This window comes from Gracilinanus agilis, chromosome 2 (genome assembly GCF_016433145.1).
Source record: "Gracilinanus agilis isolate LMUSP501 chromosome 2, AgileGrace, whole genome shotgun sequence".
Taxonomy (NCBI): domain Eukaryota; kingdom Metazoa; phylum Chordata; class Mammalia; order Didelphimorphia; family Didelphidae; genus Gracilinanus; species Gracilinanus agilis.
The window spans coordinates 323448667-323474112 of NC_058131.1; the positions used below are offsets into that span (position 1 = coordinate 323448667).

General features: G+C 35.2%; 1 protein-coding gene across 1 annotated transcript in view; it reads right to left on the reverse strand.

Annotated features, from left to right (window-relative positions):
• Positions 1-25446, reverse strand: part of CNTRL (centriolin) — a 94209-nt gene that overhangs the window by 37886 nt on the left and 30877 nt on the right. Inside the window, exons 12-19 of the mRNA XM_044664264.1 lie at positions 24790-24984; positions 16337-16490; positions 13919-14139; positions 11516-11692; positions 10792-10923; positions 6686-6831; positions 5706-5913; positions 4690-4869 (exon numbers count right to left, since the gene is read on the reverse strand). Coding sequence (XP_044520199.1) covers positions 4690-4869; positions 5706-5913; positions 6686-6831; positions 10792-10923; positions 11516-11692; positions 13919-14139; positions 16337-16490; positions 24790-24984 — 1413 coding nt within the window. The remainder of the gene's footprint in view (positions 1-4689; positions 4870-5705; positions 5914-6685; positions 6832-10791; positions 10924-11515; positions 11693-13918; positions 14140-16336; positions 16491-24789; positions 24985-25446) is intronic.

Below are 25446 nucleotides of genomic sequence, written 5' to 3' on the forward strand. Positions count from 1 at the left end.
TCTACAAGAACTTTGTTGCTTTTCAACACATTTTTCTTATAACAAACCTATAATGGAAATAATAAAAGTGATAACATCTCTGTCTTACAATTAAAGAAACAGGTGTGCATAGTAGTTAAGTGACTTACACAAACAGATGCCCAGATAGTGCTCTGTAAAATGTGTGGCATGACCAGAAATGGGAGCTGTCAGTATTATATTTACTTCTAATGGTCATACAAGGGGGCAGAGCCAAGATGGTTGCTTAGTAGTAGTGAAAGCTGAAATGGCTGACAATCCTTCTAAATCAATCTTTAAAAAATGCCTCAAAACAACAGCAGTAAAAAACCAACAGCAAGATGAGGTGAGGGGCTCTCTTGCTGAATATAAGTTGAAAAGTAGGCAGAGAAAGTAGATTTTTAAGGAATTTTCATTAGATAAAGGGGAACTGGAAGCAAAACTGCACACAGAAGAATGCTGGCTGGGACACCCCACTCTGTTTCTCCTCTCTCCCCCAGCTACTGTGCCAGGTTCCGAGTTTAGACCTAAGCCAACTTTTGGGATCCTAGGACCCTGCCTACACCACCATCAACAGAGTACCCCCGACCCACCCCTTGAAATCCCAGGTCCTGGCACCAGCCTGCTCTGAGGCCTGGAAGTCTATTGCGCTTGGACCTTTCAAGCCCATGCTGAAGTGAAGCCCTTAGTTCCAGGGCAAAATAGCTCTGAGTGTTGAGAGTTACAAGCCATCAGAAGAGGAGACTGAATCATCAGCTTTCAAAACTCCTAGTCTACAGGCAAAAAAAGGCTGGGAAAATGAGCAAACAGCAAAAGAAACATCTAACCCTAGAAAATGTCTATGGAGACAAAGAGCAAAGCACAGAATCAACAGGGGATGGTGAGATCCAACCAACCACATGCAAAACTTCAAAGAAAAATGGGAATTGGTCTCAGGCTCTGGAAGAACTTAAAAAGGAATTAAAAAATCAAATAAGACAAGCTGAAGAAAAATGGGGAAAAGAAATGAAAGTAACACAAAAATAAAATAACTGTCTTAAAAGCAAAATTGATCAACTAGAGAGAGACACAAAAATCCAATGAAGAAAAGAGTGCCATGAAAATTAGAGTGGACAAAATGGAAAAGGAGGATCAAAAGTTCATGGAAGAAACTCATTCTTTAAAAATGAGAATTGGGCAAATAGAAGCTAATGACTTTACAAGACATCAAGAAACAATAAAACAAAATCAAAAGAATGAAAAAATAGAAGAAAATATGAACTAGTTCACTGAAGAAACAATTGATCTGGAAAATAGATCCAAGAGTAACAATTTAAGGATTACCGGACTACCTGAAAATAGATCAAGAACAGACAACTTGAGAATTATTCAACTACCTTAAAGCCATGATTAAAAGCTGTCTAGACATCATATTATAAGAAATTATTAAAGAAAACTTTCCTGATATTCTAGAACAAAAGGGTAAAATAGAAATGGAAAGAATTAACAGATCACCTCTTGTAATAAATCCCCAAATGACAACTCCCTAGGAATGTTACAGCCAAGTTTAAGAGCTTCTAGGCCAAGGAGAAAATACTGCAAAAAAGCCAGAAAGAAACAATTTAAATATCATGGACGTCCAGTCAGGATTACACAGGATCTGACAGCTTCCACACTGAAGGACTAGAAGGCTTGGAATAAGATATTCTGGAAAGTAAGAGACCTGGGTTTACAACCAAGAATCACTTACTCATCAAAACTGACTATAATCTTTTAGGGTAAAGTATAGTCATTTAATAAAATAGAAAATTTCCAGGCATTCCTGAAGAAAAGACCAGATTTAAATAGAAAATCTGATGTCCAAAAGCAAAATTCAAGAGAAGGATAAAAATGTAAATAAAAGAAAAAATGTAAGAGCTTCAATAGGGTCATATTGGTTATATTCCTATATGGAAAGATGATATCTATAACTCTTAAAAACTGTTACTGTTATAACAGTAGTTAGAAGAAGTATACATAGACAGTGAGTGTGATAGTAAGCTGTTTAAGATGATACATAAAAAAAATCTAGGGGTAAAAAAGGATTGCACTAAGAGGAATGGGAAGAGAGAAGTAAAATGGAGTAAATTATACCACATAAAGAGGCATGGGAGGGAAAAACTATTACAGTGGAGAAGAAGATGAGAGTGGTGATGGGTAATACTTAAACCATACTCTCATTAGAATTGGCTCAGAAAGGGAAGAAGAGTCAGACTCATTGGGGTATAGAATCCTATCTTACCCTATAGAGACCTAAAAAGAGAATAAGAAAGGTGTGGGTAGTGTGTAAATGAAATTAACTCTAGCCCATTCATAGTCAAAAATCTACTTACCCTAGGCATCTAGATTATATCATCCCCACCTCCCTCAAAAGGGGAGTGGAGATAAGTTAACCACACGTGACAATAAGTATTAAATCAAGAACAAGGGACTGTCCTTTGGGCAGTCCAAAATCAGTGTAGAGGTAGCCATTGGTCCACTTGAATTAGAGGTGGCCCATAGGAAATGACAAGAGACGCTATCTCTTTAAATACGTGGGTTACAACCTGGTAAAGTTAGTTCAGGAGTGGAAGGAGTTCAGGAGTTCAGGAGTTCCAGCTTTGGACTTGGTGCTGAAGGTGCTCGGCTGAGACCTCAGAATGCTTCTACTCTGAATTGTCACGTGGGTAAGTTAGGCTGACTTCCTTGGCCTACCTTGGCATTTCCAAACTCTGCCTTAAGTAGGCTTATAGCCTCTCTGATTTCTAAAGTCTTGTGGCTTGTTACCTAGTTTAATTAGGCTTTTAAGCCTCTCTCTCAGTCCAGGCCTCTCCCTCTCTCTTTTTACCTACCTTTTACCTTCCTAATTGTAAATAAACTACCTTAAACTGGATGCTGACTTGGGTCTATTTTAATTACGGAATCAATCTGAATTGTTGATTCCTGGCGGCCACACTTTAAATATATATCTATAAATACCTAAAAATCTCCCTCTTACAGTAGGGAGGGAGTAATATAAGGGAAGGAGAAGTTGGGTGGGGGGGTGATTAAATGACCCTCTAGAGAAGTAGGAGGGGAATAAAAAGGGTGGTGGAGGGAAGAGGAGTAATAAAAGTGAGGGGGAGGGGCAGCTGGGTAGCTCAGTGGAGTGAGAGTCAGGCCTAGAGACAGGAGGTCCTAGGTTCAAACCCGGCCTCAGCCATTTCCCAGCTGTGTGACCCTGGGCAAGTCACTTGACCCCCATTGCCCACCCTTACCAATCTTCCACCTATGAGACAATACACCGAAGTACAAGGGTTTTAAAAAAAAAAAGTGAGGGGGAATGGGAGGAGTGATTAAAAACAAAACATTGGTGTGGAGGGAAAGAATAAAAGGAGAAAGGGGAGGATTAAAAGAGGAAATCAAGATGGAGGGAAATACTCAGATGGTAATCATAACTGTGAATATAAATGGTATAAAATCACCCATAAAATGGAAGCTGATAGCAGAATGAATTAAAAAACAGAATCCTACCATATGCTGTTTACAAAAAAAAAACACATTTGGGGCACGTAAACACAGAGTAAAGGTAAGAGGCTGGAGAAGAATCTATTGGGTTTCAACTGACATAAAAAAAAGAGTAGCAATCATGATCTCAGACAAAGCTAAAACAAAAATATATCTGAATAAAGGAGAAAAGGAAGGTAACTACAGCTTGATAAAAGGTAGTACAGACAATCAAGTAACATCAGTACTTAATATGTATGTACCAAATGGTATAGCATCCAGATTTTTAAAGGAGAAAGTAAAGGTGCTTAAGGAGGAAATGGACAGTAAAACTACACTGTGAGTGGAGGACCTCAGCCTTCTCCAATCAGAACTATAAATCTAACCAAAAAATAAATAAGAAAGAAATAAAAGAAGTGAATGAAATTTTAGTAAAGTTAGATTTAATAGCTATCCAGAGAAAAGTGAATAGAGATAAAAAGGAAATATCTTCTTTTCAGAAGCACATGGTATATACACAAAAACTGACCATGTATTAGGCATAAAGACTTCACAACCAAATGCAGAAAAGCAGAAATGATAAATACAACTTTTTTGGATCATAATGCAATAAAAATTTTAATCAATAGGGTTCATGGAAAGCCAAATTAAAAACTAATTGGAAACTATTCTAATGCTTCAAAACAGTTGAGTCAAAGAACAAAATCATAGAAACAATCACTGATTTCATTGAAGAGAATGACAATGAGTAGACAACATATCAGAATTCATGGAATACAGCCAAAGCAGTACTCAGGGGAAAATTTATATTCCTGAGTGCTTATATCAACAAAATAGGGAAAAAGCAGATCAATGAACTGGGCCTGCAACTAAAAAAAAAAAATACAAAAAGAACAAGTTAAAAATCTCCAATTAAAGACTAAATTGAAAATGCTAAAAATGAAAGGAGAAATCAACAAAATTGAAAGTGAAAGAACTATGGAACTAATCAGTAAGACTAGGAGCTAGTTCTATGAAAAAAACAAATAAAATAGATAAAGCCCTGGTTAATTTGATTAATGGTCATACAAGAGTAAACAGCAGAAACAGGATTCTGAATTTAGACTCAAGGTCTTTTTTTCCCTACTTTATCATAACTGCCTCTAATTATAATAACTAAAAGTTAGAAAATATTTTAAATGGCTGGTACCCTGCTTTCTTCTCCCCCACCTTATTTTCCAAATCTTCCAGCTGTGTGAGAATTCTCTCCTTCTCTTCATCAGCTTCTTGAAGTTGAAGATCTGTAAAGCCTTGAATTTCCTCCATACTCTTTAGATTTTCTTGCAAATACTGAATTTCATTCTCCAGCTCTTGAATCTTGGCCTCATATTGCTTTTTATCAGACTGAATCTGCAAAGGAAGCAAGTTTCAACTATGGTGTTCAAAAAAGTTATTAAAGAGTATTCTCAACAAATGTTCAGGGAATTTACATTTTCATTATCAAAAGTAATACTGAATTTTGTGTGAAAGGACTGTACAAGAAGACAAATTATAGTTTAATTTTGAAAGCTTTTCTGTATTCATTTCATTGTCATCAATATATCATGGAAAGAATCATATCCTTGTACCATTACACTTCAGAAATTTGATACACAAGTATAAAAGAGATAAGAACACACCTCCCTGGATCCCAAAGGCCAAGCAGATAGAGCAAAACATGAAAAAAGGACATCCATGTTTTTCTTTTTTTTTTTTTTTTGACTTGGAAAAGATCCAAGAACATAGAAAGCAGAGAATGTTAGAACTAGAAGGAAACTACAGCTCAAAGAAACCATAGAAAGATCTACTGTCAGAAAATAAAACATTACCACCAAAAGGGACTTCAGTAAATAGAACATACAAAGGACAAAGACTATTAGAGTTACAAAGGTCCTTACACATCAAGTAATTTATCTCCTTCATTTTGTAGGAAAGGAAACTGAGGCCCAGAGAGGGGAAGGGCCCTGCCTACCATGATATGGCTACTAAGAAGCAAAGTGAGGAATAAAATTCAGGATATCAAATATCCATTTTTCAGTAGCCATATTCCAGACAGGATTTCAATCACCTGTAGCTAGTTTTATTCTTTGTAGACAGAAACAAAGACATTGTTTCCCCAGAAGGGAAAAACCATAAGCTATTGAGTGACAAGCAATACTCCCATGCTGTTGGATCACTATTATTTAGCTCTTGACCTGGTTTCTTACTCTTGCATCTGCTGCTTTTTCACAGGCCTTCCTGTAGTCCTTTTGTCCCTCTACCAGTTTCTCCTTTTGAAATGCCATTTCTTCCTGTAGTTTCCTCTCTCTACTTAGTGCCGCTTCCTTTTCCTGCTGAGTATGTGTAAGGATTTCATTGAACTGCTTCTGTAAATCAGCAAGACTTTTCCCTAGAACATCTGAAGGATTGAGGCACCTGGTAGAGAAAAAAAATATGAAAAATATAAACAGAAAATGTCAGTTCATATTGTAGTCATACGGAAAAAGAGACTGATAAATTAGTGAAAAATTATTAAGTTTAGTACAAGATTCGGCCTTTGTTTTGACAATCAATAGTCAATCAGTAAATATTTACTGAGCTTTAACTATTTGTAACATTAATGTTAGGCTGTCTTCTCTACAGTATAGTAGAAAGAACAGAATATTTGGGAGTCAGGAGATGTAGGTTTGAGTTTAATTTTGCCATTAATCTACTGTGTAAACTTGGGTAAGTTATTTGTTATCAGTTCTCAGTTTTTCTCATTCATAAAGTGGAAGGGCAAGATTAGATTATCTCTAAGGTCCTTTCTAGTACTAATATCTATGAATATTGTAGGTTTAGTGTTACAAATAGCTAAAAATAAAAGTTGGGATTTTAAGGTTTATACAATACTTTCTTCAAGTATCTCAAACTCAATATATAAAATATTGTCTTCCCTTCTAAAACGATTCCTCTCCCTAATCTTCCTTGTTTCTGTTAAGGAAACATCATCCTCTAGAATTATGAGTCATTGTTATTTACCAAGGACATGAAACACATAAAATAAATAAAAAACAAGCCATAGAGTTGAATTTTCTTATTAAAAATGCAGGCCTCAAGTTCTATTCTAAAAACTCTTCATTCTTCTGCCCCCAATTTGTCTCTATTTCCAGCTTTAATAACTGGGCATTATGCAGAATTTCAGATATTTTATTGAGAATCAACTTACCTAATTTCCTCAACTCCTGTTTCTAACTTTCGCTTCAATTCCTCCACACGAGCTGCTGCTACTTCTGGATGAAGCAAGCCATCAACCATATTGTCAAATTCATTTTGAAAATCTTTAAGCTGTTGTTTTAAGAGATTATTGTCATCCTGGAAAAATAAGGGGAAAGATTTCACAGTCTTGAAAACTACTATTTATGTTCCTTATCACATAATTTTCACATTTTCTTTGACCTATTTTTTATTTGAAAACAATTTTTTCTACAATACCATGAGTCTTCGTAGCAATTAAAAGCTAAAATTTGGCTATTACAGCACCTAAAAGAATGAAGAAGTGCTGTTTTAAATTTGCATTTTTTAACTAGCTATTTCATAGGTAAGATAAATTTATAATTTCCTGAAGCAAAATAAAGCTCCTTCCATCTTTCAAATAAAAATAAACTGCTAAAATTCCAATTACTTTGATTCAAAGTATTTCTAAGACAGTAAAAATCTAAAGCTGAGAAAGCTACTAAGATTCTGTGTCTCATCATGCATTCTCAAAATGCACTGCCCTGGAAGCTGAAGTTATGGTATGTCCTACCTACCAAGCTGAAAACAATACAGGAATGGACTTTTTTGTCTTCCTCTAAGATTATCCTAGCTAGGTGCTCATCTTCAGAAGGCTGGCAACCAGGAGATGAAATATTTTGGTCATGGAAACCCATGAAGATTTGGGGGGCAGGATAGGAGGGGGAAGGGTTGTTTTATTTTTAGGAATTCTTAACTTTTTTTTTGTATCATGGCCTTCTTGGCCAGTCTAGTGAAACCTAATCTTTTCAGAATAATGTTTAAGGATCCTTTCTCAGATCAATATTTTAAAATACATAAAATATGTATGATCACAAAAGAAATTTATCACTATATTATATACTGAAATGCATTTGCATAATATTTTTAAAAACAGGTTTACAGAGCTCAGGTAAAGAGCCCCTACTCTGAGGTATGTAGGAATTTTCACCTGCTTTAATACAATGAATTCACACCAATGAAATGAGAGATCCTCAAAGTACAGAATTAAGAAAGCCAATAATGGCAGTCTCTTTCACTTGCCCTGCCCAAGGACTGAATAATTAGTATATAGGAAACCAAATCTCACTCTCCAACCAAAAAATTCTACCTCATTTGTAGATCATTGCTTAACATACAAAGTATCTTTTAAGAGCTCTGTGAGATAAATAATGAAAGTTTTATTATTCCTGTTTAGATAAAGCTGGGGGAGAAGAAGTGCCTCACCTCTTAGATCGCATAGCTACTAAGAAGTGGTAGAACAGAGGACTGGAATCCAGGTCTTTTTGCACTAAGTTCACTTCTCTTTTCAGTGGTTTCTCTCTACTTTATAAACCCACAAAATAGGTACATCTTGGCTACTATCAAGATGCTTTAGTTATCAAAGAAGGAAAAAGACTTCATTAAAGTCTACTTAAGCTATCCTGTGGTCCAATAACAAAGATCCTGAGAACAGGCTTATAGCAAGACCCTGTTGGATTTGAAAGCAGGATGGCTTAAATTTACACCAATGGGATTCACATACCTTCGTCCTACACAGTAAAAATCAAAATCAAATGGTTTAGGATAACCAACCTTTTGCTTCAAACAATCTTTTTGGAACAAAAAGGAACAACTTTTGCTCCAAAAGGTAAACTAAAGATCGCTAAAATTCAACTCTACATTTAACTCTATATATTTAATTTATTTACATTGCCACAGAACCTTATTAATTCATTCAATAAACATTTATTAAGTTATGTGCTAGGCCATACCACTGCTGAGTTTGTACCCCAAAGAGATCATAGGGAAAATGACTTGTACAAAAATATTTATAGCCACACTCTTTGTGGTGGCAAAAAATTGGAAAATGAGGGTATGCCCTTCAATTGGGGAATGGCTGAACAAATTGTGGTATCTGCTGGTGATGGAATACTATTGTGCTCAAAGGAATAATGAACTGGAGGAATTCCATGTGAACTGGAAAGACCTCCAGGAATTGATGCAAAGTGAAAGGAGCAGAGCCAGGAGAACATTATACACAGAGACTGATACACTGCGGCACAATCGAACATAATGGACTTCTCTACTAGCAGCAATGCAATGATCTAGGACAACTATGAGGGACCTATGAGAAAGAACACTATCCACAATCCAGAGGAAGAACTACTGGAGTAGAACTACAGAAGAAAAACAACTGCTTGAACACATGGGTTCATGGGGATACTACTGGGCATGTAGACTCTAAACCAGTGATTCCCAAACTTTTTTGGCCTACCACCCCCTTTCCAGAAAAAATATTACTTAGTGTCCCCTGTCACATACTATCACCACCCCCTTACAGTTATTCACCGCCCCCAAATGCACCTGTGGCCATCACCGCTCCCCTGGATCGCTGCAGCACCCACCAGGGGGCATGTGGAGCCCACTTTCGGAATCATTGAGCTAAACAATCACCCTCGTGCAACTATCAATAATATGGAAATAGGTCTTGATCAATGATACATGTAAAACCTAGTAGAATTGCACGTTGGTTGTGGGATTGGGGGATTGGGGGGAGAGGGAAAGAACATGAATCATGTAATCATGGGAAAATATTCTAAATAAAAATTCTTAAAAAAAAAAAGAAAAGAAAGAAATGAAAAAAAAAGTTATGTGCTCAGAATAGGGGAGATGCAAAGTTTAGATAAGATGTATCCTACCTCATGAAACTTACAGTCTAGGATGGAGGTAAAATACCAGTACAGTTAACTAAAACATAATATCAAATAATAACTATAATACATAAGTTCAGAACTCAGTATTATGTGATGTGAGGGGGAGGACTACTTATCAAATGGAACTAATATTTACAGAGTTATTAGGAAAGAAATTTATAAACTATGGGGCCCTCCAGAAATTTGAAATACTATTAGCACTAATTTGCATCTATTATTATTATATTATTACAACCACCAATTTGTTTCATTGATGCCTTCTACTGATAAAATTTCAACAGTGAATATACTCAGTTAACCCAGAAAATATCTTTATTCCTCTGCATCACTAACACAACCATAATATTTTTCAAAATGACTGTTATTTATGGAACGGAAGGCAGAATACTTCCAAGGGAATCTTTTACTTTTAGAATTTTCCTTAATTTCTCTTTAAAGGCACTAAATTAAGTTTCTCAGGAATTTGTAAAATAAATACTTGATTTGACTAACTCAAGTGAGGTCCTTTCAAACTAATATAAAACATAAAGCACCTCTGAGATCTGTGATTTGAGATCTTGCCTGGACTATTGCACAGTCCTCCTCACTGGTCTCCCTGCCTCAAGTCTCTCTCTTTTTCAATCCATCCTTGAGATAGCTGTTATAGTTTGGCTCCTTCAGGGTCAAAACCAAACACTTCTGTTTGGGCTTTAAGTCCTTCACAATCTGACTCCTACCTACCTTTGCAGCCTTATTATGCATTATTCTGCTTCACACACTTTATAGGTAAAGCCAAAATGACCTCCTTGCTGACGCTTGTACACAACATTTTATCTCTCATCACTGTGCCTTTGTATAAGCTGTCCCTATGACTAGAATGTACTCCATCTCACCGTCTCTCATTCTTTCCAAACTCAGTTCAATTATTATCTTACATATGAGGCTTTACTTGATCACCTTAGTTACTTGCTTCCTCACCCCTTATTCCCATTATTTTGTATAAGAGTAAGGGTTACTCCTTTTTTTTTTTTTGCCTTCATATCTCTAAGGTCTAGTACATAGTTGTTGCTTAATAGATATTTGTTGATGGATTAATCTAGAATAATAACACATTATATCTATTATTTAATGTTACTATTATAAAGCTTTTTAGATATATTAGCTTACTTGACCTATATAATATCCTTGTGGGGTCCCTAATATAAATATCATTAATCTTATTTTACAAATGAGAAAACCAAGGCTTAAGAGGGTTAAAAGACTTGCCCAAAGTTATAATACATTATAATTGGCAAAGATAAGAATAGTACTCAGGTCTATTGATTACAAATGTCCTTTCTGCTATAGTCATGCTTCATTTACTTCTCAGTGCAATTAAAGATATTACCTCCAACTGTTTGACTTTCAAGCATAGTTCATTGTTTTCCTGTTCCTTTTCTGAGAACTGGGACTTGCTGAAAGCCTCTTCGAGGGCCAGCCTTTCATTTTCAAGTTCGGCTTGCAGGGTTAAGTGTTCTAACTGTCTCCAGAGAAAAGTCACATTAAAATGGTTACAGAAATATTTCTTGCAAGCTAATGTAAGATACAAAAAGATAAGCAAAAGCATGAAAATTCACTGTTATTGTAGTAATTCAGAATGGCATTTTTTTTTCTAATGGTGGGGGAAGATAAAGTACTTTGATTTTCATTCACTGAAAATAATAAGATTTGATTTAAAATCATTTATATGGTATTTATCCAAGCTCTTCTGGAAACTCTTCTCAAAAGCAAGGCAAAAGTTTCTTAATGAGGCTGAAAATAATAATAATAGCTTGCATTTATATAGCACTTCATGTGTACAAAGTTCTTTATTTACATTATTTTACTAGATCCTTACACTGAGGAAGCAAAGTATTAATAAAATCATTTCATCAATTAGGAAACTGAAATTTGGAGGCTTCTCCATGGCCACAGAGATAGTGTTATATGTAAGATTCAAGTATACATTTGATTCTGAGGCTGGTGCTTTTTCTTCCTGTTCTACCTGCACACCATCTCTTCAGATACAATGAAAGAAAGCCTGGGTTTTTAAGGTTAAGCATGGTTCGTGCTTCCTTTGTTCCACCCCTCACCTCTTGGAATTCTTTGAGCTTCTCTAATTCCTCTTTGTGCTGGTTACTTTCAGCTTCCTTGGCTCTCAGCTGAGTTTCAAGTTCCATTTCATAGGCACTTAAATCTCTTTGGGCCTGTTGAAGGGTCCTGTTTGCTTCTTGATGCTCTTGAAGTAACAATTCCATTTCAGCAAGTTCCTGAAAGTACATGACTTTTAATAATATCTCTATAATAGCTTTAAGGATTAACAAAATTACTATATCATTTGATCTTCATAGTCACCTTGGGATATAGATGCCATTATTATTCCTATTTTTACAGATGAAGAAACTGAGGCTAACATATATCATGTGACCTATGCAAAGTCACAAAGTAAGTATCTGAGGCAAAATTTGAATTCGGTCTTCCTGACTCCAACCCTGCCACTCTATCCACGGCATCACCTAGATGCTTGTACAAATTATAATATGAATCTACTTTAAGTCTATAGGCCTTTTGTAAAGGCAGCCACAGGGTAACATATTTGAATATATATAACCTAGAATCTTAGAGCTGAAAAGGCCCTTGGAGGTTGTTTAGGGACACATGATATTTGATACATCTTTAACAGGTGGTCATTCAGTTTCTAGTTAAAGTATCTCTAGTGTGATAAGAGAAAGTCATTCTATGAAAAAGCAACTTATTCCAAATTTGTATACTTCTGATGATAATGAAGTTTTACCTTATTCTAAACCAAAATCTGTTCCCTTATAATCACTTTCCTTCACTACTCATTTGTTCCAATACTATCTTCTGAAGCCACATACACATCTACTCCATCTTCTACATGACAGCTCTTTAGATAGTTGAAAACTTTCATGTCCCTTCCCTAAGGATTTTCTTTTCCAGACTAAACATCCTGATCTCTTTGAAATGATCTTTTTATGACCTACCCTTAAGTCTCTCAAACATCTGAGACATCCTTGTCAATACTCTAAGATAAAGTATGAAAAATTTGACTCAATATTCCAGATATGATCTGACCAGGGCAAAGTACAATAAAACTATTATCTTCCTCTACCTAGACACTAAATTTCAAACAATAAGATTAATTATATGGATTTCTGGCTGCTGCATCATAATGTTAGTTCCTGAAAATACCAAGGTTGATCATCATTAGTACTGTAATAATAGCTATCTAACACATACAAATTTGGGAAAAAATTTGTCTGACTGGTGAAACAACTAATAAGTTACTGAGGAGCTGTTTTTTTTTTTTAAACTCTTATCTTCTGTCTTAGAATCAGAATAGCAGTAAAGGCTAGATGATTGGGTTAAGTGACTTGCCCAAGGTCACATAGCTAGGAAATGAATGCGGCCACAAACATTTGAACACAGTTCCTCCTGACTGCCACTCTACCCATTGTGCCACCTAGTTGTCCCTTTAAGGAGCTATTCCTTAAAAACAAACAAATAAATAAATAAACCAACAAGCACCAACTGGTTGGATCATAATTCCAAAGGCCAGAAAGGGTAATTAAAAAACAAACAAACAAAAAAAACCCTTACCTTCCATCTTGGAGTCAATACTGTGTATTGGCTCCAAGGCAGAAGAGTGGTAAGGGCTAGGCAATGGGGGTTAAGTGACTTGCCCAGGGTCACACAGCTAGGAAGTGTCTGAGGCCAGATCTGAACCTAGGGCCTCCTGTCTCTAGCCCTGGCTCTCAATCCACTGTGGATTGAGATCTTCAGCTGCCCCAGAGAAAGGGTAATTTTAATAATACCAACATCTCATAAATAGAAGTTATACAAAATATAATTTGCATTCATTTAAATTTATTCTTTTATTTGTTTTTGTTCTAGCATTTAACTTTTGGTTTATTAAGCTGGGTTCTCAAGGTACTTGTTCATGATATTATGAATATAAGACTTAAGATCAAGAATGATAAATTACTACAAAAATAATTTTGAAATAAATGAAGCTCAGTTCCTATTTTGAGTTTGGGGGAAAACAGGGACCAAGTGAGGGCAGAATATTATAAAGGATGACATATACCACATAGATTAGATATAGAACTGTATAATATTAATACTGTATTCCACTGCAAGTAGAAGGGCCACTTACAACACAAAATGTTAGAACATACATTTTTATAACTAGAGGAAAGTTTTAGAGATCCAAATCCCAATATCTTTTATAATTTGCCAGATAAGTTAGCAAAATTCAGAAAGTCCTTTAAAAGAATCTTCCTTTCATTAAAGAATGGATATGAGGTTTTGGAAATCTCATAATTTAAATGGGAAAAAATTCAGGACATTATTGTTTTTTAAAATAGATTCACATGTTTTCTGCCATTTTAAAACAAACAAAAAAACTTTAGTCAATCTAGACACTACACCTAAGTCTTTTAAATTTAAAATAAGAGACAAATGTGAAAACATACTTTTCTCATATTTTCTGCATCCATAGCAGCAACTTCCAGCTCTGATTTCTCTTCTTCAAGTTTAGTCACTTTTTGCAGTAAAATTTCTTTATCATTTTGTAGTACTCTGCATTCATCCTGGACCTTTGTTACCTGTCCTTTAACATTCTCAAGGTAGTCCTGCAAGCCACTGATGATACTTTCTAAATCCTTCTTCAAGGTTTCATTGGCTGCTATCTGACCTGAACAAGGGGAAAGAGGCATTGATATGGAAGGTTATGAAAACAAGTTCTCAAAGTAAAATAATTATAGCATCATTATTATTAAATATTACAATAATTATTTCTTTTTAATATTATAATTATATAAATTACAAATGGTATTATTTTAAATTATATTACCATTATACATAGAGAAAAAATATTATGAATGTTCTTGCCACAGAAAAAAGGGGACTCTGAAAATACTAGTAACAGTAATTGTTAAAACCATATGACTATTTCTCCATCTCTACAAAATCTTTCTGACAATAATCTATACATGTAGGGAAAGAATACTGAAGGAATAAGAACGGAACAGGCAGGCTTTTCACAAACAACATTCCATAGCCAACTATTTTACAATCAAATGACAAAAAGCTATACAGAGAATATAAAGTCCTGCTGTGCTGTTTCTTGATTATGAAAATGCATTTCATTTGTTAGAACAAAGTTTGGTCTTAAAATTTCTTTTCCAACAAAGTATCTTCCAAGCATCTGTTAAAATCATAGATTAACTAGAATATATGACAAGCAGCAACGTTATTCAACAATCCTCAGATTATTAAAACCGAATGAAGCATAAAACAGTGACATATTACTAGTATCACAAATGAAATGAATGAAAATGCTTTTATTAAATACTTAAGAAGATTAAAAATGGAAGAGGGATTCCCTATAAATGGTGAGATCTTTCATATGCTCCTGTTAAAGATAACACTATGCTAAATGCATCAAGCCCTACATAATCTCTCAGTTTCCTAAATATTTATATTCATTCAAAAGTATTTGATCATTGCCTAGCTCATACCACTCATATATATAGATATCTATATCTATATGTATATATATACATATATACATAGTATTGGTTCTAAGGCTAAGGCAGAAGGTAAGGGTTTTAGAAAAAAATATTTGATCTGACTATCCATAAAGGAAAAATAAGGATGAAAGATGCTAATTGTCCAGCCCATGAGACATGTAGTTAGATGGATAACCCATGGAACCAGTCCATTAGCATATATGTTTTATATAGACACAGCAATTAGACAATGAACTGAGTCCAGAGTTGAAAAGTAAGAAGAGGATTGGGAAAACTGTAATGTTTTTAATTGATCTTCAAATTTATACCTGAAACAAAACTTCAAATTTTTAACATCAGTATTTTTTTGCTGATGTTATATGCTGTGAATCAAGAAATATCATAATTTCTGAGAAATCTAAATTATGAATCACCTGAGGGTAATGGAGAGGTACATGACAGGGTATGAATAGGCTACAGCTCTATGTATTCCCATATTACCAATGAAGCAAAAGGGGGAAAAAAATATTATAGGGGTATGTGACTAGAAAGAAAGTAGACTGGCCATTTATCAAGAACGAGGGATAATCAATGGACAGCCTGAGCACTCTATCCTATCCCACTTATTGTCAAAGGCCCTGATCTATAGGAACATCTTAATCACATTCAGTGAACTCTGAAGTATTTATGAGACTATGAGAGATGCACAAGGAAAGAAGATACGGACTCTTATCTGCAGTGTTGAAGTGAATGCCAACATTGATAATATCATAGATCCGTTGAAATATTGTATAAATTATGATTACATATTTATGACAATAATAATTACAATTATTATTACAACTGGCATTAACACAGCACTCCATAGCTATAAAGTAATTTACATAAATAATCTAATTTTATCCCTTGACAATATTCCTTTGAAATAGTTAACATAAGCATTATTATTCTCATTTTGTAGATGAGGAAACTAAGGCTCAGAGAAGGTGAATTGATTTTCCCAATGTGCTACAGTTAAGTTAGTGGCAGAGCTAAGACTTGCAAGTCACCTGACTTTAAATCCTGCTATCTCTGGTACTCTCCAGCTGCTTCTTTTAATCTAGGATCACAGATTTTTTTTTTTTTAAAGAGACAGAATGGGGGAAGGGAAGGGAATAAGTATTTCTGTAGTGTCTCCTAGGAGCCAGGCACTGTGTTAAGTACTTTACAAAAATTATCTCACTTAAGGGACCTTAGGAAAGAAAAAAGACCCAAGAACATACAATGATAGAAAAAAACTAACTGGATTAGTTTTATTTCAGGTGGCTACTACAGTTTGCTACAGTGTCCTTATTGAAATTGATTCAGGGAAACATCCATGATTAATAACAAATTCTTCACCTTCAGTGAGCTGTTGTTCCAGGTCCTTAATATCATCAGTTTCCTTAGCAATTCGTGTAAGTATATCATCTAATCGATTTCCGAGCTGTTGATACTGTTTGCTCATGATGTCACGCTGCTGTTCTCTGCTTTTCTTCTGGGCCTTCACATGAATCTATAAATTGCAAAGATTAAAAAAAAAAATGTTCTGAAAAATTCTTCTACCTTAAGAATCCAACTATTGGGACAGCTAGGTAGCACAGTGGAAAGAATGCCAGGCCTGGAGTTGGTAGGGCCTGGATTCAAATCTGGCCTCAGATACTTCTTAGCTGTGTGACCTTGGGCAAGTCACTTAACACCAATTCTCTAGCCCTTATTACTTTTCTGTTTTAGAACTGATCCTTAGTATCTTTATATGTGTGTTTGTGTGTGTGTATATGTATACATATATATATACACACAAATACTAACATGAATGTACTTAGTATTGATTCTAAGACAGAAAACAGGGGTTAGAAAAAAGAACCCAACTATAAAATCCCATATAAATAAGAATTATTATTGGAATCAGCCACATTGGTTGTCTTTTTTTTTTTTTTTGAAAGAAGGCATTATGGTAAAGAAAACCCAAGGAATAACGGTTCTTTTGAAATTTAAGGTTCAGTCTTGCCATTTTTTATAAGAAAAGAATATTTCACTAACTTTAAAAGATTTCATAAATTCAACACTGTATTCCAGCTAAAAGAATCCTTAAAGGTTACCAACTTTAGACCACAATTATAGCAATAAGTCACATTTCTATAGTGCTTTTCAGTTTACAAAATGCTTTCTTCATAATAACCTGTGATAAGTGAAATATAAGTACTACTATTCTTATTTTACAGATGAGGAACACAGAGCCCAGAATGGTGAAATTAATTGCACATGATCACCACAATAGAGTAAGTGAGCAAAGAGGAGTTAAGGTCTCCAGATTAAAAGTCCAGCGTTCTTTCTATTGTATCTAATTGCCATTTTGGGTATTAGGGAGCACAAGGGACTCCCTTAGGTAATGGTTCATATGGTTACAAAATCCCCAGGGAAAGTTTTCTCTAAAGTTCATGCCATATTCTCTTGGCTGTGAAAATCTACCCCATCTAATCGGAAGCACAGAACAATAAATTATCACACTCCTATGAAGAGTGAAGCTATATTATAGTCCAAATAAAGCCATAGCTCAAAGACTAGGATTCATTTGAATATAGAAAAACGAAACAGAAAACCCAATTTTTAGATGTCTGCTGCCCCCCCATCACTTAAAATTTTAAAACATATAATAGTATTTACTTTAGGCAAAATACTATACTGGTTGCTAAGAACATAAAAAAGATGTAACGATAAGCCTCTGCTCTCAAGAACCTTATGCTCGAGAAGAAAAAGGACAAGTATTTAAATAACTACAATAAAAGAAGAGCAATAGCAAAGGAGAAGTCCCAGGAAAAATTTAAGGAGGGGATGTTCCAGATGGAAGTAGGGAGAAGAGAGGTCTATTCAAAGAATGGGGGAACATAATGATATGAGCACAGAGACAAGACAGGACAAGATGACGGGGGAAATGTATACTTATTTCATTTACTGCCAATCTAATAGTAATAAATAATAATTCTTAAAACAATTACTTTTAAATTAATTTATTTAAAAATTTTTAATTTTTAAATTAATTAAAATAACATTACAATTATTTGTAAATTTGTAAAAACAAAAAATTACAACAAATAACAAAAAATGTTTTCCCCAAATTTTTTCTCTTTCCCACATTATCATATTCCTATCCACTAGCAGCTCTTAAAGACCACTTATATAGTTTTAGAAGAGTTATGATCAGTGGAGGGAATATCCATACCAACAAAATTGAAATAAACAGCCATTACTTACTCCTCTGTAGTGGGATGTATACTAATAGACTGAAATGCTGATGTATGTGTGTGTCCACACGACTCAGACTAAAAAACAAAATTACATTGAAAGATACCCTAATAGATATCATTACTTCTTATAGCTTAATAGTAAATTCTTTTTTTTCATGCAACACAAAAAGGTAGTGCAATATGCAAATCAATTCTATTTTTAAAACAGTAGAGAACAGTTTAAACAACAGTACTAGGCAATGAAATTTTTGCAGTTGTTGAGGTCACAAAAGGACAACTGAAAAAAACAGGAACTTAAACTCGGTCTTCTCTTTCTTTTTCAGAGAGAGAGAGACATGGGGAAGAATCATCTCCTTTACACCTACAATCCCTCCTCTTAAAAACAAACAGTGATACCTGGGAAGTGTATGCTAAGTACTTCTTGATTCCTTCTTCTGTTTCATCTGAACTTCCCTCTCTGTCAGCCGAATTCCTGCAAGAAACCTGAGGCTTGGTAACTTCCTATAGCGGCAGACCACATTCTCAGTGAAGGAGCAGCAGCCAATGACGTTTTGTCCAATCACCAACTGCCTCTGTGGGTTGGTCTCTACCCTCTGTGCTTTAAATCACAACACAGGAAGCTGGGGAAGGACCAATGAAGTGAAGGGTTTGCAAAAGAGCTCAGCTAACTGAGAAGAGCTCTGAGAAGAGCTGGCTTCTTTTTGTTTAGATGGGAAATACTCAATACAAAGATGAATAAAAATTATGTTTTATATCTACTCATGGGAAGTCTGTGCCTCTTGCAAAACTTTACAAGCTAAAATGGATTCTACTTTCCAATTGTAGCTTTTTCTTTAAAAAAAAAAAAAAAAAAAGGAGAATTTTGATGCCTGTTGGAAACCTGGTTAGATTGTGATTTGATGTTAAAATGATTGACCTTTTTAAGCTTTATCAAGAAATGATCCATATTTACATAGTGCTTTAAGTTTGGTATCAGTGATGGACTAACACCCAATATCCAAAGATTAACCTAGTTAGGTATAAAAATACTCATTACCAGGTTGGATGCAGGGTGACAAAATTTTTTCCTAGCTACAACTTTCTCCCGCTATTGATTTTGCCATTTTATTCTGAATTTAAACATGAAAATAAATAAGCGAGAACACTATGTATGCGAAATCATAAATCTATTTCAAATCATAAATAACTATTTCAAATTGTTTGCTTTAAAAACACACACCCAAATATAAAATTCCAACTTTACTTTCAAAACTTCCCTGCTGGTCTGTGCTTCCTTCTGAACTTTCTTTTGTTCACTTCTAAGCATTTAAAAAAAAGTTTCAAAAGCTCTCCTTTTTTAAATGGGGGAGGGGTGTCACTACTTGTAACTCTACCTTTTCTACCCAATTTTCCTTTCCCCCCCAATCAAAAACAGAGAAAGAAAAAACCCTCAAGATAAATAAGCATAGGCAAGCAAAACAAATCCATACTGTGATCTTGTCCAAAAATATTTGTGCCTTTTGGAACCTCTCTGCAGGGGGTTTAAAGCATATGTCATAAGTCCTCTGGAGAGATAGTTGGTCATTACATTGATAAAAGTCTTCCAAAGTTATTTTCTTTATATTGTTATTCTATACATTGTTTTCCTCTGAAACCATCTTTTTCATAATTTCATATAGAACAATAATATTCTCTTACATTCAAATACTTGAATTTATTTATCCATTTCTCAGTTGTTTCAGAGGCCATCTAAGGCAATCACCACTCTCTTAGAGTCTAGGACTTTTTTGTTCTTTTTTTCCTTTCTTTTTAATCTCCCCTTTCAAGATCTATAATAATGTTTTGCTTATGACTATTCCTTCCTACGTATTATCCTTCCTCTTAATCATCCCCTTTTTTCTATCCCTGTTTATTTTGCAGTTGTTTGATGCATTTCTACATACCAAACTGCATGTGTAGTCAAGTCTCCTTTGTCCAATTCAGATATGAGTGAGGTTCATCCAATGTCTAATACATTCACCCCCTTCCACCATATTTGTATACTCTTATGTACCCCAATTAAAAAAATAGCAAGTTCTACTTCTTCCTCCTCCTTTTTGCACTAGCATAATAATTTTTTTAAACCTTTACTTTGAATCTTATATTCTTATAGTCTTAGAATCAATATTATTGAAATATCAGTTCCAACGCAGAAGAGAGGTAAGGGCTAGGCAACTGAAATGACGTGATTTGTCATACAGCTAGGATGTGTCTGGGGTCAGATATGAACTTAGGACCTCACACTTCCATGTCTGGCTTTCTATCTATTAAACCACCTACGTGCCCCTTAGCATAATTTTTTATCTTCTCATTTTCTCCCCTTTTTTCCCCTCCCATTTTCTTTAAAATCTCAGAATAATCTATCCCTACATCCTCTGTTTTTCCTCATTAACTTTATTAAAACTTTATAAAGATATCAAGGTTCTGAAGGGAAACCAGTAGTTGGATCATCATACCACTCTTTTTTAACCTCTCAGTTAAATTTATCTCCCTAGTTTCTCTTAACTTTTATGTACTTAAAGATTCCTACTCAGATCTTGTCTTTTCATCAGAAATAGTTGAAAGTCCTCTAATCCACTAAAGATCCACTTTTTTTTCACTCTGTAGGGAAATTTACTCAGCTTTTCAGGGCAAGTTATTCTTGGTTATAAGCCTATTTCTCTTGCCTTCTGAAAAACTGTATTCCAGAGTTCCCTCTCATTTATAGTAGTGGCTACCACATCTTGTGAGATTCTGACTGTGGTTTCTTGGTATTTAAACTATTTCTGGATTCTTGCAATATTTTTTTCACATGAGGGAGTTTTGGATTTTGTCTATGACATTTTTTGAATTTTTCTTCTGGATTTCTTTCAGGAAGGGATGAGTGGTCACTTTTTTGCATCACTTTGTCCTTCAATTTTTGTTTTGTTTTGTTTTGTTTCTCTACAGTTTAAAGATACAATCAGTGCCATGTTAACTAGCCTCCTTCCCTCCATCCTTCCCTGCCCCATCCATAATCCCCTGCAATGACTCCCAGGCAGATTAGGTCCATGGAATCTTATAACATCAGAGCCAGAAGAATTTCATCCTCACTATCCATTTTATAGAGAGAAATTTAAAAAGTTCTGAGAGAGAAAAGGGCTACACAAGAGTCACAAAGTGAGTCAGCAGCAGAGCAGGAAATTAGAACTCGGGTATCCTGAATCCTATTCAAGGCTCTTTGCTTTGTACTTTGCAGTTTCTGGGACTCTGAGGACCAGCAGAAGAGGTATGTAAGGGAAGGAGATGCTTGGAAGAAATGCCTAAACTCAGGGTAGCAACCTGAGTCCAATATAACGGGGAGCAAAGGGTTTGATTAATTTCTCAGCAGATACAGATAAAGGGTCTGGGATTATGATGAAAGATGATGGTGTGAACTAGGGAGGGAAAGGAGAAATTAGGCTAGAAGATCACTGGATATGCTTGCTGATCTAATGCCCAAATGTTGTGACTCAAATGTACTCCAAACTTTCTGGGAGAGCTACATCCCTCTCCCAGCTCACCAATCTAACCTGGAGCTAAGACCCCTGGAGTTTACAGGCTAGAAGCTACTATAGTCACCTTAGCAAGAATCCTTGCCAGTTGTCCCATGGCAAATTATATCAAGGATTATCCTCTCTGTGGTAGAATTCTTATAGTATTCCTGGTTACAAGCAAGGGCACCTATCACAGAGATATGAACCTATGTTTTATGACTACAAATCTAATGCACATTTCCACTATATTGTACCCCTTTACAAAATACCTTCCACATGACATCACTTGTGAAGTAGATAGTGCAGCTATGACTTCCATTTTACAGATAAAAAACTGAAGTTTATAGGTAAAATAAAAGGTTTTGGAATATAAAGTAATAGTAAATTTCATAAATTATTTTAAAATCCTATTTGGACTTGAGAAAGTTATATAGATCTGAGCTGATCCTTATTCATTCCATTCTACTTTTTTTCTTTTTAATTCCTTTACCTTTTTAAAATATCAATTCTAAGACAGAAGAGTGGTGAGGGCTATCGGCAACTTAAGTTAAGTGACTTGCCCAGAGTCACACAGCTATAGTCTGTGTAAATGGAATTAGTTCATCCTCATTTAGACTCCAGCCATCAGAAAAATGTCACCCCACCCAACTTAGAATTAAATGGGGAGGGGAAGGTCTGTAATCCACATGGGACAATAAGTAACAAATCAAAAACAAGGGACTGCCCTTTGGGCAGTCCAAAACAGTGGTGAGGCTGCCATTACACCACTTGAAATTAGAGGTGGATGCAGGAAGTGATGAAAGATGCTATCTTTTAAATATGATCATAACTTCCTATGGAGGAGTTGGCGCTTGGAACTTGGTGTAGAAGGATCTTTGGTGAGACCTCAGAGGGCTTCCCTCTGAATTGTCACGTGGGTAAGTTAGGCTGACTTCCTTTCTCCTCCCTTGGCTTTTCTGGAGGCCTCTCTAATTGTAAAAGGCCTTGTGACTAGAAGCCTTATTTAATTAACCTCTGTGCCCCTTTGCTGGGGCCTCTAAATTCTTACCTGGTCTGGACCTCTGGTCTAGGCCAGAGTTTCTCTCTCTCAATTTCCCTACCTTCAATCTTCCTAATTGTAAATAAACTTCCATAAAAGTCATCCTGACTTGGGTCTATTTTAATTTGAAATCGAGTTAATCCGATTTCTGGCAACCATACCTTAAATATCTAGTTATAACTCTTACAAATGTTAGGTCAGATTTGAACTCAGGTCCTCTTGACCCCAGGCCTGGCACTCTATCCATTGTGCTACCTAGCTGTCCCCTAGATTCATTTTCCTGGGCATAATACATCATCTACCACAGTCATAGAAGAAAGGTATATAAAAGGTTACCTAAAAGTTTGAATTGATAGATATCTATAATGAAAGCCAGACTACCTTCTTTAATTCATTCAACACATGCTTACTTATCAAGAGTCAGTGGGGAAGAATGGACAAAGAACTGGCCTAAGAGTCAGGAAGACCTGGGTTTAAGTCTTGCTTCTGACATATAATAGCTATGTGATATTGAGCAAGTGACTTAACCTCTAAGTAGTCCAAGAAATTCTCAGAGACTATAAGCTGCAGAGAAAGTATCTTTTTTTAAGCATTGATAGAAGTCTTTCACTGTGAAATCCCTAAATCTCCTGAGATCATAAATCCAGTTTAAAAGTAAGGAAATGAAATGTATTTATGAATGGAGTTGTAGGGGAAATAAAGATAAAGAAAAAAATAAAGAAAAATAAATGTCTCTCTTTATAAGGAGTTTATAATCTATTAGTTAAATAAGACATCACATTTTAATGTAAATTTACATGAATTTTTAAAAATCTGCCCAACTTTATGAGGCAAGAAGTGCAAATAACATCTTGAATGCAAGCAAACAGTTTCAGAAGAGTGCAATGAGTCCATACAAGGGAATCAAACATAAAACCAGGTCTTCTGGATTCCTAGTACAGTGCTCATTCTACTACCTGTCCGTGGAATGCCAGAATTTAACTGAATTTTGAAATTTTAGACTTCGGAACTGATCTGCACGTGTTCAAACAAAATCAAAGAGGTCCTGAGGGCTAATGTAGTTAAGATGCACCATCTCCACTCACTCAGGCTTGCTTATAGATACATCAAAACTTAGGAAAACTATTCTGATAGTAGGTATTCCTTTTTACATGCTCAAATTCACCATACTTGGACTTTATGTTCTCTAGAAAATCCAGCATTTGTTCAGATCCCTGAAACACAATTATCTTCTGTATAGTCATTTAGGCCAGATTTATTAAGAACTTACTGTGTGTACAACACTGTAGCAGATAATGGAGGAGATGCAACATTTAGATATAATATAGTATCTACACCAATGGGCCAAACAAACACAGATAACTGTAACTCACAATATTATAGAAAAAATATGATAAAGTGATATAAACAATGTGCTATGTGGAATCTGAAGGAGAAGGCTTGAATTCACACCAAGGGATCAAGGAAGACTTTATGAAGAAATTGATGTTTGAGTTAGGTTTTAAAAGATGGATATAGAAGACCTTAGAACAGACTGTTAGAATTTGGAACACTAGCTGAGAAAGAACCTCAGAGATAATAAGATGCTTCCCTGCCACTTCAACTCTACCATCTTCATAGAGAAAAGAAGGGAAGAGAAAGAAAAAAGAGGGTGAATGAAAGGGAGATTTGGAGGGTATACATAAGTATTAGGTTATGTTACCAAATCTAACATTTAGAACAGAAGAGACCTTAGAACACTGACTATCGAGAAAAAAATATTAGAATGCAAAATGCTGGAACACAGACCACAAAATGTTGAGCCAGAAGGACCCTTAGAAAAATCTGATTCAACCCTTTAATTTTCTAGCAAAGCAAATAAAAATCCAAATTGGTTACTATTGTGATTGTAATAGTTAAACCTACTACTCACTAAATGTATTCCTTGCACCCATGTCTATAAATTGTGAAAAGTTAAACATCAGCTATATTCATATTGCTTTCAAATATTATTAATATAGTTATTAACTTACTTACATGTCTTGGGTCTGTGTGATCTAGATTATCTAGGGCACTTTCCACATCTTTTATTTCCATCTCTTTTTTTGTTATTTCTGCACTCTGCTTCTCCATCTGCATTTCTAGATTCATTGCTTCCTGACGTAACTGATTTAGGAGTTGTATCTTACCACTTAATTGTTTGAGGACAACGTCTTTTTCTGTTTCAGAAACCTAAAAAATGTGCACAAAAGCAATTGAAAAGCCCCCATATATTCCACTAAGCATGGAGAGAAAACACTGACTTAGAATTTAAAACAGTGAATTTTGTACTATAACAAGAATGTTGAAAATTCCACCAAAGAGCAGGGGCAGAGAGTTTTTAACCACAAGACCACATTTAGTCTTGTGTGACCCCCTGTGCAACCTTTCCACATCTGCTCATATAAACACAAAATACACTGGGATTGGGATAATACTTCAAATAGAGACAAGGTAAAAACAGCTTTTCTTTCTTTCTTCCTTTCTCTCTCTCTTGCTCTCTCTCTCTCTCTCTTTCTTTCTACAGCTTTAACATTTTTGAGATTTCATATTACAACTGTTTTCTTCTTTCCTTCCTTCCTTCCTTCCTTCCTTCCTTCCTTCCTTCCTTCCTTCCTTCCTTCCTTCCTTCCTTCCTTCTGTCTCTTATACACA